Below are 13,876 nucleotides of genomic sequence, written 5' to 3' on the forward strand. Positions count from 1 at the left end.
CATGTAGTGTGAGCCGCACAGTTCAGCCTGACGTTTTAAAATCATGTAGTGTGAACTAAGCTTTAGGCTACAATACGTTTAGAGCGACCGCTCCTGGATGAGATGGCAAACAATAATAAAAAAACAAAAAACGGTCTAATCATAGACTGTAAAAAATGCGCTAAACATGGCACTTTAAAAACCGAATAGTTTATTTATAGTTCGAATACGGATATTTCACGTCATGTTCGAATGCATATTCGAATATCGAATAAAAAGTGACAGCCCTACTAGTAAAAAGGTCTGGAAAAATTACCTCAGGTAATACTAATCCCGTCCGAATAGACCCTATGTAAATATGTACGTAAATATTTCGTCATTTCGTGTTTAAAAATAGTTTTCTGCGTTTTTTCAAGTATGGAGGCACTTGAAAAAGCATTCAGTTGTGTTCTGAACGCTGGGACAAGTTTGTGGCAAAACTCAAGTGTTTTCCACATACCATTCAGATCAGAAATAAGATCGAAAGCACTTGTTAGAGGCACAAAACATCTTTTAGCGTTATGTAAGTGTGAGTTAATTAATACATCGTTCGACCAGACATAACTGTTTTATATATATAAATAAAATATAGGTTATATGTGTTTGCGCACGTGATTTCAGGAAGCAACGTAATACTCACATGATAACAGGAGGGTGACGGAGATGCGCAAATCGAGTTACCCCTCCCACTTAAGCTAGTTTTACTGAGATATCTTATCCTGTGCGAATTGTTATTAATAACCATTATTATTACAGACGTCCTGTGGTAAAAGTACACTCTATCTACCCTTGTAAAGTTAATCCTGTCCGAATAGGGCTAATGACATAACCTCCCATTAATATGTCTAAATGTGGTAAAGTCCAATAAGTTAATTTGCTTTAAACTGACAATCATCTACTCTTTTTCAAAACTTATATGACTTTATCCTGTGGAATTAGGCTATTCTAGAAATCTCATGTCTTTTCCATACTACGAAAATCCATGATGATCACGTTCAGTTTCAGTTCATTTAGAAATTAGAAGAAGTTTAGCACATATGTAAAGAGTTACTAAGTAGTTAAAAAGAGATTTTTTTTTTGGCTCATATCGTATCTCGCCTAGGGTATCAAGTGAGCCATGGCCCCTCAAAGACAATAGATGCCCCTGTTTAAAACTGTTTCCAAGAATTAATGTTTTGTGCAGTTCACTGTAATTTCTGAGAACCAAATCTCTGAACACATGTATGTGCACAGGGTTTCTTTCCTCTCATTTTCTCTCCGCCTGACACACACGCACACACTCAATCTAGGCACAGAGTTTGTTCGTGTAAACCTTCTCCCCTTCCCCCCACGTCTCTCTCCCTTTCTATCCCCCTCGTCCTCCCCTCGCTCTCACTCTCACTTACAGCCTGCGAGCACTATTTCAGGCCTCCATCAGAAGGAGCGAAGGAGAGCGAGTCACAGAGGTCGGGGGGAGGGGCCGGCAGACAGGATTTGGAGTTCAAGTGCATGTGGAGAAAATGACCTGGAAGACAGTGAAACGGAGAGCGGAACGGGAAAGCACAGACGGGAATATCCCCTTCTTTTATAGGCACAGATATTTGCCCTGGAACCAAGAAGGTGAGATTGGAAAAAAAAAAGAACACACAAGAACAAATGAAAGAAAATCGAACGCCAGGAGACGAGAGCGGAGGACAAGAAAATGTATTCCGGCCCCCTCCCCTGAACTCTCGGCTATGGCTCACTCCTCCTTCTTCCCTCCCTCCTGTGAACCCCTTAGCCTCGCTTTTCTATCTATCGTTCCCTCTCTGTCATTCTCTCCCCTCCCACCTCCTCATGCGGTCGCTCGCGTACACATGCGCCCTTACGATTTCTCTCTCTTTCTCTCTCTTCCTCTCTCCGGCGACTGCAGTGCTTCTCATCCTCGCAGCCTGGCAGCTTCATCCGTGTTCCTCCCTCCTGGACGGAGAAACACGCGCAGCCTTTCTAATGGTCCCTCCACCCCTCTGCATGCGTCCCTAAAATACCAGGCCCCTTCAACAGCTCATTTTCCTACTTGTCTCGGTGCCTTGTCACCGTCCGCTCTCCTTTACACTTCACTTGCATTCAAATTTTTTTATTCATGTTTTTTGTTGAATATTTTTCCAGACCCATCCCACAAAAATCTCACATTCATAGTGTGAAAGCAGTACAGAGTGCTGAATGAACAGTAGGAAATGGGCTGATGGGATGGGTAGTAGGAAAAAACGTGGTTTGGAAGGAAACACTGAGATGAGAGAAGTGACTGCCGCTGGGATAGCGCAGAGGAGGAAGGACCCGGACCAACGAGAGAAAGAACCAAACGTGGGATCAACGAAACCGTGGGAAAAGGAGGAGGAACGACTAGACTGGTACTCTCGTCTTTCTGTTTAACCCTCTAGTTCTCTCTTTTTCATCAGTCATTATCCCATTCTGTCAATCTGTATCTTTCAACTTTATCTCTCTGTTCATTCTCTCCTACTATTTCTCGTTCACTTTTTGAAATCATGTTCAAAAGCTTTATTTTTTCTCTATTTTTGTTTCCTCAATTTCGTCTTGTTGAATAACTGTATAGTTTTCTATGGGTTGCCTTGTTTCATATTGTGCGGGGCTGATATTGGGGATGTGCAGCGTTCTGGCATCGGCGGAGCAAAGAATCAAAGCATGTGATATATGATGAGAACGGACTTATCGTTTCTTCATTCCTTCACTTTTCCTTGTCTAATGCCTGTGCTGCAAATATATTGTTAGTTTGCACGGTAGGTTTTGTCTGTAAGTGATTCTGCATGCATGCGTGTGTTGTGAGTGCGCGTGTAAGTCACCATGCATGCTTGAACATGCAGGAGGGCAAACCATGCTTGGTATTGTGGGGGTCGTTCTCTTTCCGTTTCTGTCCTGCGTGCCGTTCCCAGTATGCCCCTAACTTCCTCTGCCCATCATCCTTTCATCCGGGAACCCCCACAACTGTCCATCCATCCTGTCGACCGCTAGCTCAGGGGAATCAGAGACAATGGCCACAGATCTCGGGCCTGTATGTGTGTCATAGTTGACTTATACAATTAGCTCTAGGCAAAAAAACAAGCTCAGTTTCAGAGTTCGGAAAAGTAACAATCTAAACCGTTTTTGTTGCGAACGTTTGGGCGATATATTGTCGAAAGTGATAACGAAGAGCGACCAAGCTCTTGGACACATGTGGTAAAGTGCACATCTCATCCAGGGGTTTGCTCGGTGCATCGAGGCATTAAATCAGATACATTGTTGTTGAAATGCACAAAAGCCAAATGCTCCAGCTCTGTCTGTGTGTCGTGATGTTCGTACCTCTGTTTCCTCTGAGAAATTTCTCCCTCCTTTCATTCTGGATGAGATTTTTGTGGGTTACTGTAGTATCTCTCCACATTTTTGTACAGAGGGAGTGTCTGGTTTTGATCATTTTCTGCTGCTGTCCTTAATGCACCTGGATCTGGTAGGTGTAACGTTTGTTCATGTGTGGGTGTGTGTCTGTAAGCATTTTGTAATGAGAATATGTGTGTTTTTGGTTTTCGTAAGGTTGTGCTCCTTAAGAAAGTTCACATTTTTGCTCTGCATTTTAAATGGGAAACTATACATAATAAAGGGATTTTTCATCCAAACATGACAATTCTGTCATCATTTACTCACCTACATGCTGTCTTAAACCTGTATGACTTTTTTTCTTTTGTGGAACACGAAAGAAGACATTAAGGAAAATCTGTTTTGGTGACCATTGACTTCCACTGTATGGACAATTATACAGACATTTCTCAGAAATATCTTCTTCCAGTTTTAGAACAACATGAGGGTGAGTAAATCAGTTTTGGGTGAACTATAATTTTGATACATATAGTTGTTTTATATGTATCTGTATTGTGTTTATGAGCATTCTGTGTGCTGTGCAATTTTTATGGACAGACTTTGTTCAAAGGAACTGTGTATTTCATAACTAACATCAGTACTCAAAACTGACGGTTCAGTATGGATCTCGGTTTTGGCGTAATGGTTGGGTTTGACGTAAAATTGCCTTTTTTTGTAAACAGTGGTTTACTGAACAAATTGTGTCTCTTTCTTTAAATGAATTCAGTTGTAATTAAAAATGTATTAATTATAATTTTTTTAAAGCTGCTAAGGCTGTAATCTATATAGGGAGCCCTTACTTGCACATTACTGTAATATTTAAGGTTAAGAACAGAGCCCAGACTATTAGCCTAAATTCAGTTGCTATTTATTTTTAAATATGATAATCAACAGTCGAATAATAAATTGAATGTAAAATGTAAACTGCACATAAGGCAGTTTTTGCATTAACTTCTAAATTGAATTATATAGGGAGCCCTTACTTGCACATTACCATAATATTAAAGGTTAACAACAGAGCCCAGACTATAAGCCTAAATTCAGTTGCTATTTATATTTTAGATATAATAATCAACACTCAAATATTGTATGCAAACATTTAAATTGCACATAAGGCAACTTCTAAATTGAATTGTTTTTACTCCAATTTGTTGTTGAAATATAATCATGAAGAGATGATCATGTCTTCTGTTGAACACAAAAGAAGATATTTTGAAGAATGTCAGTAACCAAACAGTTGATGAGCCCCATTGACTTCCATAGTATGGAAAAACAATGGCCCATCAACTGTTTGGTTGCCGACATTCTTCAAAATATATTTTTTTGTGTGTGTGTGTGTTAAACAGAAGAAAGAAATTCATACAGGATTGGAACAACTTGAGGGTGAGTAAATGATGACAGAATTTTCATTTATGGGTGAAGTATCTCATTAATACATTTTAAATGCATAAGTAAAAACTGGATTTCAAAAGACTGACTTTCTCAAAAATCTAATTAGTGATACTGACCATGTGAATTCTTTTGTATGAAAGGTCTGATTTCTTTTGATTCTTGTTCATGTTAATTTTTCAATTCTTTACACTTGTGGTGGTGTTATTTTTGTTTGTATTGGTTTGACTTTTGAACCCCAAGGACATTTTAGAGTGGCTTAACAAGCAATAGCAACTTAATATTACTTCATGCTTTGTTTCCCATTTTAACATGTTTATATTTTGCTTTTATATTATTGGGGTAACATGGATGAAATGTGGTCGAATATTTCTGCTCGGTGTTCCGGCTGTATATTTTGTAGCTTTCATATTTATAACGTCTGATCTAACAAAGAACTTGTTGTTGATATTTTTTAATCTGCAGCAATATAAAATCCATTATCTTCAGAAAATCATCATGATAGGGGTTTTGCAGACTGCTGTCTGTGATTGGTTGCTTGCCATGGCCTGTTGGTGGATGGCGTGCATCTGTGCCGTGACCCTAGCCTGACCCTGTTAGCACTCAAGGGGACTGAAGGGAGAGAGAAATCAGGGCGAGCAGAGTCGAGGGGGGATGAATTTGATGACTCTTTGATATCAAAATTTGGATGAGGAAAAGTGTCTAGTCTAGTGCTTGACAGAGGCAGAGGGGGGAAAAACACAGCCGCTCCACAACGACACGCTCCGTTTGATACTGAGCCATCAATGGCAGTCAAGGGGACTTTCCGGAAAATAATGCCATTGATTTCAACATCAGAAGAGAGATGAAGTGAGAGAAAAGAGCAAAGGAGAGATGATGCCATGGTGTCAGGGTCTCTAGTGTTATGAAATATTACTCATACCGCCTGTCTGTTATGTAACGTTACATAACCCAGGCTTCTGTGGTAACACTGTTATTGGAGCTCAACTTGTGATCAGGAGGATATTTGAAACTTATGGATTGGAGCTGAAGAAGTCCTTTGATGCATAATTTAAGAAGTGTGTGGAATCACAGTCATGTAACTATGCACTGTACCTTCTTTTGATTCAGCTCAACAGAAACGACTCAACATGAGTTTTTCTCCATAAATAAGTTCCTTTGTTGCTAAAATAACAGCATGATCAATATGCAATTATACAATCCAGTTGTGAATTTTATTGTTTAAGAATTTTCAATGGAAGCAAGGAAATCTGATCTTTTGCACTTGGTCACTTATATTAGATTATTTTAATGCATTACATAGAAATGGTGCAGAATGTTAAATATTGTTTATTCACTTTACTTTATAATGTTTCTTTGTTTAACATTTCAAAAATCCTAATTCTTTCTGTTTTTGAACCACACATTTTCAATGTGGTCTCAGATTTTTGAATCACTCTTGTATATTAAATTGATATCTCCATTTATTTAAGCTTATGTTTTGACAAATCAAAAATATTTTGCCAATATAATAGTTAGCTTTATTCTTCAGCTTTTTTTAAATTTATATTTTGAATTTCCAATCTCTGTGTAGCAGACCATGTGGCCTTGTTTCAGGCTCATCACTCTTACAAAGTTGTCATCGTGGAATGTTTCCCATGGTTCTCTGAAACAAAATAGTGTGTAAATTAGCATCAGCCTTGTCCCAATATCAAGGTCAGAAACTCCATCAGTCTTACCCATGTTTGTTCATGTCAGAGCCCCATGGGTATTGCATATCAACCGTCTATAGAAACTTCAATGCTTGTTCAACGACATTCATGTCTCTTTCAGTTCGGTTCAAAAGTCAATTCAGAGTGAACAGTGAAAAGCCATTCAGTTTAGTAATTTTTACAAATGCGTATATACAGGACTTTTAAAGTACTTTCAATAAATAACCAAGAAAATGAGGAATGAGAGACTACTTTAATTTCAGTGAGAGCTGCGTAGGGGCTGGAGAGCCAGTGCAATCCTGTTAAGGATGAAAAAAAGATACTTGATATTTTGAATATTGTATATTTTAAAATATTGTCACAATGGTTTTGATATTTAGCACTTTTAATTGATTATAAAATAATTAAATATTTAAAACTCATTTTCAAAATGTATTGGTTGCAAAATGCACCTCCATTTTTCCAGCTTCCACTTTGAAAGCCTCACATGCGTGGGTACGCCTACGTCATTACTAAAGCAACCCATGCAGATAAGTTTGTTATGTCTGGACACACATATCTTATTTGATCACTTGCAATAAAAGTGCGGACAATCACTGATTTTGACAAATCTGATCTTGTTGTCTAAACATAGCCCAAGAAAGTGCATGAATTGTTACACCCCTATTATTTTTAGAATCCATAATTGAAATTGACATAATCTTGATATTGAGATTAAAAGAAATTGAGATATTTAAATCTGGTGTGTAATATTATATATATAATTATATATATATATATATATATATATATATATATTGTATTTAAAAAAAATCTTAATGTTCTGCACAAGTATGTTTAAGTACTCTGTAGTGCAATCAAAACATTACTTGATATAGCAACATTAACTCAACCAATAGTATTAGTTTGGGCTGGGTCTGTAGTGGCACAGAAATTACATACTTCAGCTTTAAATTGATTTGATGTTCGGTAGGTTATATTAATACAAACAGTTTTCAGTATACCATTCCTTATCTTATCCAGTCACAACTCCTTATCTGGAATATTTTCCATGTCCAGATCAGGCTGTAGAACATTTCAGCATTCCATTGTCTGTCAATCTATCCTACTCCTTTCACTCCCTCCCTCCATTCTCTCCATCTCATGTATTTCTCATTCATAATGGATGAAATTCAACCACATACCATACTGTAATGGATTGCATACACCTCAGGATATCCCCAGTCACCGGATTGTACTGGATCTTTCCGTTAAGAGAGATGGATGAAACACGCAAAAGTGAAATATCATGTTAGGAACTTTCACTTACTTTTGACCTCTTGATGATACTATTGCACAGGGAAAGCTTTACTTAGAAAAAATGAACCGTGAAAATTTCAGTTCAGCATATTTCAGTTCGGGATATTTCAGATATACATCATCATTTCTCTAGCTCTCTTGACCTCACCACAATACCACAATTTGGTTTAAATAAAGCATTGGAGCAATTGCACTGTGGCAAATTTTTCAAAATAGAAGATGCATTTTTGAAAATAAATGAGAGGTAGTTTAGCAATAATGATTGCTAGATCCATATTTAGTTGCATCTAATACCGGGTATGTATGCTAGTATGTTTAAGTATATACTGTAGCAAATGGATGTTGAATATGTCAAATCTTGCTTTGAAAGTTTTCAGAAACTTGTTGCAATAGTCCCAGTATTAGACATTTGTGATGTTGAAGTCATTACATTGTTTTGTGTATTAGCATAGTTACCATTGCATGGAAAATGCTTGTCTTCTTAGAAAGAATGAATTGTGAAAATGTCAATAACAAATGTTCAGCATATTTCAGATATATATCATCATCTATTTCTCTAGCTATCTTGACTTCACCACAATAGCACAATATGGTTCAAACAAAGCAGTGGAGCAAATGCAATCAGGCACATTTACAAAATACTTAAGGTGATGCATTTTTGAAAAAAAGAGTGGCAATTTGACATTAATGATCGCTAGACCCATATCTAGTTCCATCTATAGGTATCTATGACAGCAATTGAATATTTAATAGGTCAGATCTTGCTTGAAAGACTTGTTTCATTACTCTGCGAGGTTCCAGTCTTCAAATAGTTTTGAGAATTAAGTATTGGCACCAATTAGCCAGTTTGTCTGTGAAAGGAAAGGCGATGGTTGGTAGAATTGTGAAAAAAATTGAGTGTTGAGAAATAAAATTAGACATTGTTATGTTCTCACTTATTCAGAAAATCTGAGTTGAGCGTTAATGATGTATTGTCTGGTTTTGGGAGATCTATTAATTTAAAACTAACTTTAGTATTTAGGATAACTGTGCTTTCAAGGACAAAACTTTAATGTTAGCTTCTCTGGAGCTTGGTGAACAAAATACTGAAGAGGAGAATCTGTCACGTACCTAAAACTTCCACATTTCCCAGAATCTTGGACCGATAAGTTGTTTCTTCCATGAAATTTCTCAGAAATAGATAATTTAGGAAAATATGCAGTTTAAATTCCAAAAAGGGAGCAGAGCCAGCAGAAGAGCCTGGTGTCAGTGTCAGAAATTGGTTGATAATTTGACATCTCGATTCTCGTATAGCCACAGGATACGTTTGGAGCTCAGTAGCAGTCCACCAGCGTGCAGTCGGATGAATTCCTCAAGAAAGATTAAAACAAACCCCTATGGGGAATTGTGTCAGTTAAGGTCTGCTGTGCTTGTCCAAGCTTGAAAGGAACCCAAGGAGAACACAGGTGCATGAATGTTATTTGAACTACAAAGCTCAAAGTCTTATCCATTGGACAAAGAATCCAATAATTGTTACTGTTCTTTAAATTTGGATGGGATAGACTATATTGGGGGGAAAAGACTATCAATTTTGTATTGGTTACTATCAGCAGATGGTCATGCGGTTCAGTGCCAATGTGAATGTGATTCATAACTAGACAGAGGTTGTAAAACTGCAGTTTGAGTTTGGGGAGAAATTTAGATGTTTTTAGAGCATTGGCTCTTGTTTTAATACTGGCAAGGTTCTCATAATTCATCTTGCAGCCGTGTTCATATCATCCTCCCCTGCATCTCAGAGCTGTTCTGGTAGACCGCGGCCACACATAGCTCTTTATTCAGATGCACACACACTCAGTACAAACTCACAGTGGCGTGTGATTCAGCCAGATGTCTCAATTAGCTGAATGATACGATTTCCAGTCAGTAGCATAAAACAATGCATTTGGAAAACATGGGCTGAAAATTAAAGAGGCTGTTTACCAGTTTAAAGTATACGGTTAATTGTTTCCGCTAATTTGATCGGGAGGCATTTTTGAAAAACACTGAATATGCATCTTTACCAAAAGGAAGGCAAATAGAAATGTATGTTTGTTGTGTAATCCTACCGCCACTAGAGCACTAAATCTGCATTAAGGATCAACTTTGCAAATAGCAATTGTCAAACACAATAACACTAATGTTGGTCTGATGCATGTAATGCTAATGTCTGTAATGATGGTTCGCTTTAACTTTTTGTACTTAAATTGACACTACTGATATAACCAGAGAAAAACAATACGCAACTTTTAGTTTATAGACTAAAATATGCTTGCCGTGGAAGTTTGGAGCTGGAATCAGCAAATATTTTATTAAATACCCTTAGCCTGATTTACATATTTGCTTACATTTGCTGCTTCACTCGCCAGTATAGCTGCTCACTGGCTTTTAATTGATTGACAAGTTATATAATGTGCATGTTTTTGTCATATACTTGTGTATAATATAATATAATAATACTTTTATTTTACATGATTATATAATATAATATGAAAATTTACAAAAAATAAATTAATTTCAAACAATGTTTTCTTTTGCTATTGTTTCAATTAAGAGCAATTTCTGTAATCTTATACAGGCAATTTTTCAATAAACATCTGCCAGAGAATTAAATAAATAAATAAATTTGCCTTAATGTTAGTGTGGTTTGTATTTGTTTATACTGATTATGATAAATAGAATTAACTCAATTTAACATAATGCAATGGTGAAACCATGTGTCTTTCAGAGACAATACCATATCAAAGTATGCAAATCATTCGGCTTCAAAGTTCATTAGTTGGTCATTGAAAAACCTTGACCCTTATTCTGAACGCTGGGGCGATGTGTTGAAGTGGTTATATGTGAACAGCTTTGGGATATTATTGTCTGAGTTCTAAAGCTATTTGGTATTGTCTACGTGTATGTTGTCATGACATTGAGAATATCCCTGTTAGAGGCAATGACATTTCACTGTGTAGGAAGAATCTGATGATTGGGCCTGATAGTGTGCATAATATACTGCACTTAATACCTAGTGGGGGGTAGCAGCGGTCTGTCTGAACATATGTTTCTTTGGAGAAGCAGTAATTATGGAAGTGCAGTTGTGGTGTAAGGGTTAATAGCTGCAGCTTGCTGGAATGTGTCCACATGTTGTGTGTGCGTGTGTTGGAATGTTTCCAGGTTGATGCAGAGATTTGCAGACATTTACATTTGCCCCGCCAAAGTCGTACCTTTGACAAGACGCTCTCTTTTATTAGAAACCGTGGTTCCTTTTTCATTTTTGACTTTCTTTTTGCCTCTATTGTCCTCATATGTCACTGTCTTCCTGCTTGATTCTCCCCTCCCCCCTTTTCCTCTTTCCTTCCCTCACCAGCCTCCTGCATTACCCCATGTGTTCTCTCTCTCTCTCTCTCTCTCTCTCTCTCTCTCTCTCTCTCTCTCTCTCTCTCTCTCTCTCTCTATTTCGCACATGAATTTCAAACCCTGAGGTGCTGGGGGGTTGGGTGTGAGGGATAGCAAGACAAGAAGAGAGACTGTATGTGTGTGAACGAGTTGAAGTGTGTGTGTGTCAGCGGTATGCATGGATAGGTACTTCAGTATGTTCATCTACATGCAAACGCGCGCGCGCGCGTGTGTGTGTGTGTGTGTGTGTGTGTGTCATGAGAGACAAAGAAACAGACAGTGTCTGTTATCGGTGCATTAGAGTGCCTGGTACTGTTGGTCGGGTCTGATTTGTAGCTCTCATTCTCAAAGGGCTACAGTAATTGGGCAGCACATCTGTCTCTTACGATTTGATTGGCCAGTTTCGTGTTACAGTGCGAGGGGGATCAGGCGTTCAGTCGTGGTCATTTCATTAACACTTTTTGTTACTGTAATACGCAATTGTAATTTGTTAAAGGGATTGTTTAGGCAAAAATGATAATTCTTACTCACACTAATGTCACTCCAAACTTGTATGAGTTTCTGTATTCTGTAGAACACAAAAGAAGATATTTTAAAGAACATTGGGTTCCAAAACAATAACACTGAGACATTTTTTTCTATGTTCTTTTGTGTTTTGCAGAAGAAAGAAAGTCATACAGGTTTGGAACAGCATGAGGGTAAGTAAATGATGACAGAATTAAATTTTTTGGCCCTTTAGCAATCCATCTTTACACATTTTTCACACTCATTTTGTGCAAACAGTCTCTGAAGTCGTATTGATCTGAGTGGCTAAACAGACCCTCAAGAGAGCTCTGGGACACTCATAGAAATTCAATTCAAGCATTAGAGACAAGACACTCAGCTTTTAACCCAAATAACATATCCATCCATCCATATACACACGTATACATACATGCATACATACATACATGTATGCAAAAATAATTGGCTCAAAAATTAGTTGAATCTTGTATAACTTAAAAAAAGGTTGAAAAGTGTTTTTGTTGTCTTAACTTATTGATCATATAATCTTTTTTTACAGTGTGTGCATAGGTTAGTTATTCCTAATGCAATTTAATTTAGATTCAGGATGCTGCATTGTGATGCTACTAACTGAATTTCACAATCTCGTTATTAAATTGAATTTAAATTAAATTGTTTTGAGATTTATGGCTGAATGTCTTGAATGTAGATTTTATAGACCTTGAATTGATACATAAGTCAGATCTTTATATCACACTTTATTTTCCTCCCTATTTTCTTTTCAGATCACTGTTCTTATTCTACAGGAAGAAATGCCAGTTACATAAGAATGTAAGTAGTAAAGTTTAAAAGTGCATGGTCCAGTGCATGGTATTTTTAATGAATACTTTATCTATTCATTTGATCTATCTACCCTGTGGACAACTATAGTATTAGTGGCTGTATAATGAGAAATTTTGTGATGGTTGAAGTGAATGTTGTATGATGTAAACATGTTTATTATATAGTCGTGTTGTTATGCACTCCATTATCACCTTGATAATACGAGTTAGGTGTCAAGGTCAAGTATACACTGCATTGTAATTGGCTTGCCCATTATAATACAGTAGATAACGAAAAGTTTATACCACACAATTAAACAGTACAGCTGTCTTAAAGGGATAGTAGAGGTGGACTATCTCTTTAATACACAAAAGCCTGAAAATGCCACAGAAATAATACGTACAGACTGAGAAATTAATTAAGATTATGTATAATTAAGTTTCACGTTCAAGGCTCTAAGACATTTAAAAATGCAGGCTGCTACTTTTTTCTTGTCTCTTTCTTCGTCCTGCATTGCTGTCTCTCTCTTTCACCCTCCGCTCCATGAGTCACTCGTTTAACTGAATGTTGATTGCAGAATAGTTCAATTTCTATAGATTTCCATCCCTTCATCCGTTTCTGTCCTCCTCTTTTAATGTCCTCTTAAACACACACACACATTTTGCTGTATCACGTAATGCAGCAAGCAGATAAATAAATTGTGTTTTGAATTGTGACCAGGCTTATGAAGCGATCCATTCATTCCCTCCATCCAAGTTCATATAAAAATATGTAGCATTTACCTGTTTCTGTGAACAATGTACCTCAATGTAATTGTATCAGAAGTGTAGTTAAACTGAGCCCTATAGATGTTTTATATGGCTGACTGTGTGATGACATGAACAAGGCTGAAATCATATTTAAGAGTCTGTGGTGATTTCAAACAGATGAGGTGGTTTTGCTAAGTGATGGGTGTAAAATGGGAAGTGAGTGAGGCATATATGGATTCGGGCTTCATGGTTTTAAAAGGATTAGCATATGTTAAAGTATAGATAATTTAAGATCATTTGCAGTTTTGTTTTCTTGGATCCACTACTGTTCAAAGGTTAATACCTTTATTTAGCCAGGACATATTAAATAATCAAAAGTGACATTTTTACATTGTTACAAAGATTTTATTTTTCAAATAGATGCTGTTCTTAGAACTTTCTATACATTGTAGTGTCCTGAATAATTGTATCACGGTTTTCACAAAAGTATTAAACAGCACAGCTGTTTTCAACTTTGATAAAATTAAGAAAAACACTAAAAGAAGACACTAAAACAGTGGTGACTTGGCCACCACTGTCATCAAACAGGAAATTGAATAAAATACATTTTTGTACCATTGGAAACACCATTTTGTAAAA

General features: G+C 37.0%; 1 protein-coding gene across 1 annotated transcript in view; it reads left to right on the forward strand.

Moving 5' to 3' along the window:
• The first annotated feature begins 2,307 nt into the window (after positions 1-2,307).
• The window catches only part of LOC143701728 (uncharacterized), a 32,967-nt gene continuing 21,398 nt past the window's right edge, over positions 2,308-13,876 (forward strand). The window contains exons 1-3 of the mRNA XM_077195286.1: positions 2,308-2,387; positions 11,824-11,860; positions 12,452-12,497. Coding sequence (XP_077051401.1) covers positions 12,496-12,497 — 2 coding nt within the window. The 5' untranslated portion in view covers positions 2,308-2,387; positions 11,824-11,860; positions 12,452-12,495. The remainder of the gene's footprint in view (positions 2,388-11,823; positions 11,861-12,451; positions 12,498-13,876) is intronic.

This window comes from Siphateles boraxobius, unplaced genomic scaffold (genome assembly GCF_051911475.1).
Source record: "Siphateles boraxobius isolate OS27281-9 unplaced genomic scaffold, OSU_SipBor_1 33, whole genome shotgun sequence".
Lineage (NCBI taxonomy): Eukaryota > Metazoa > Chordata > Actinopteri > Cypriniformes > Leuciscidae > Siphateles > Siphateles boraxobius.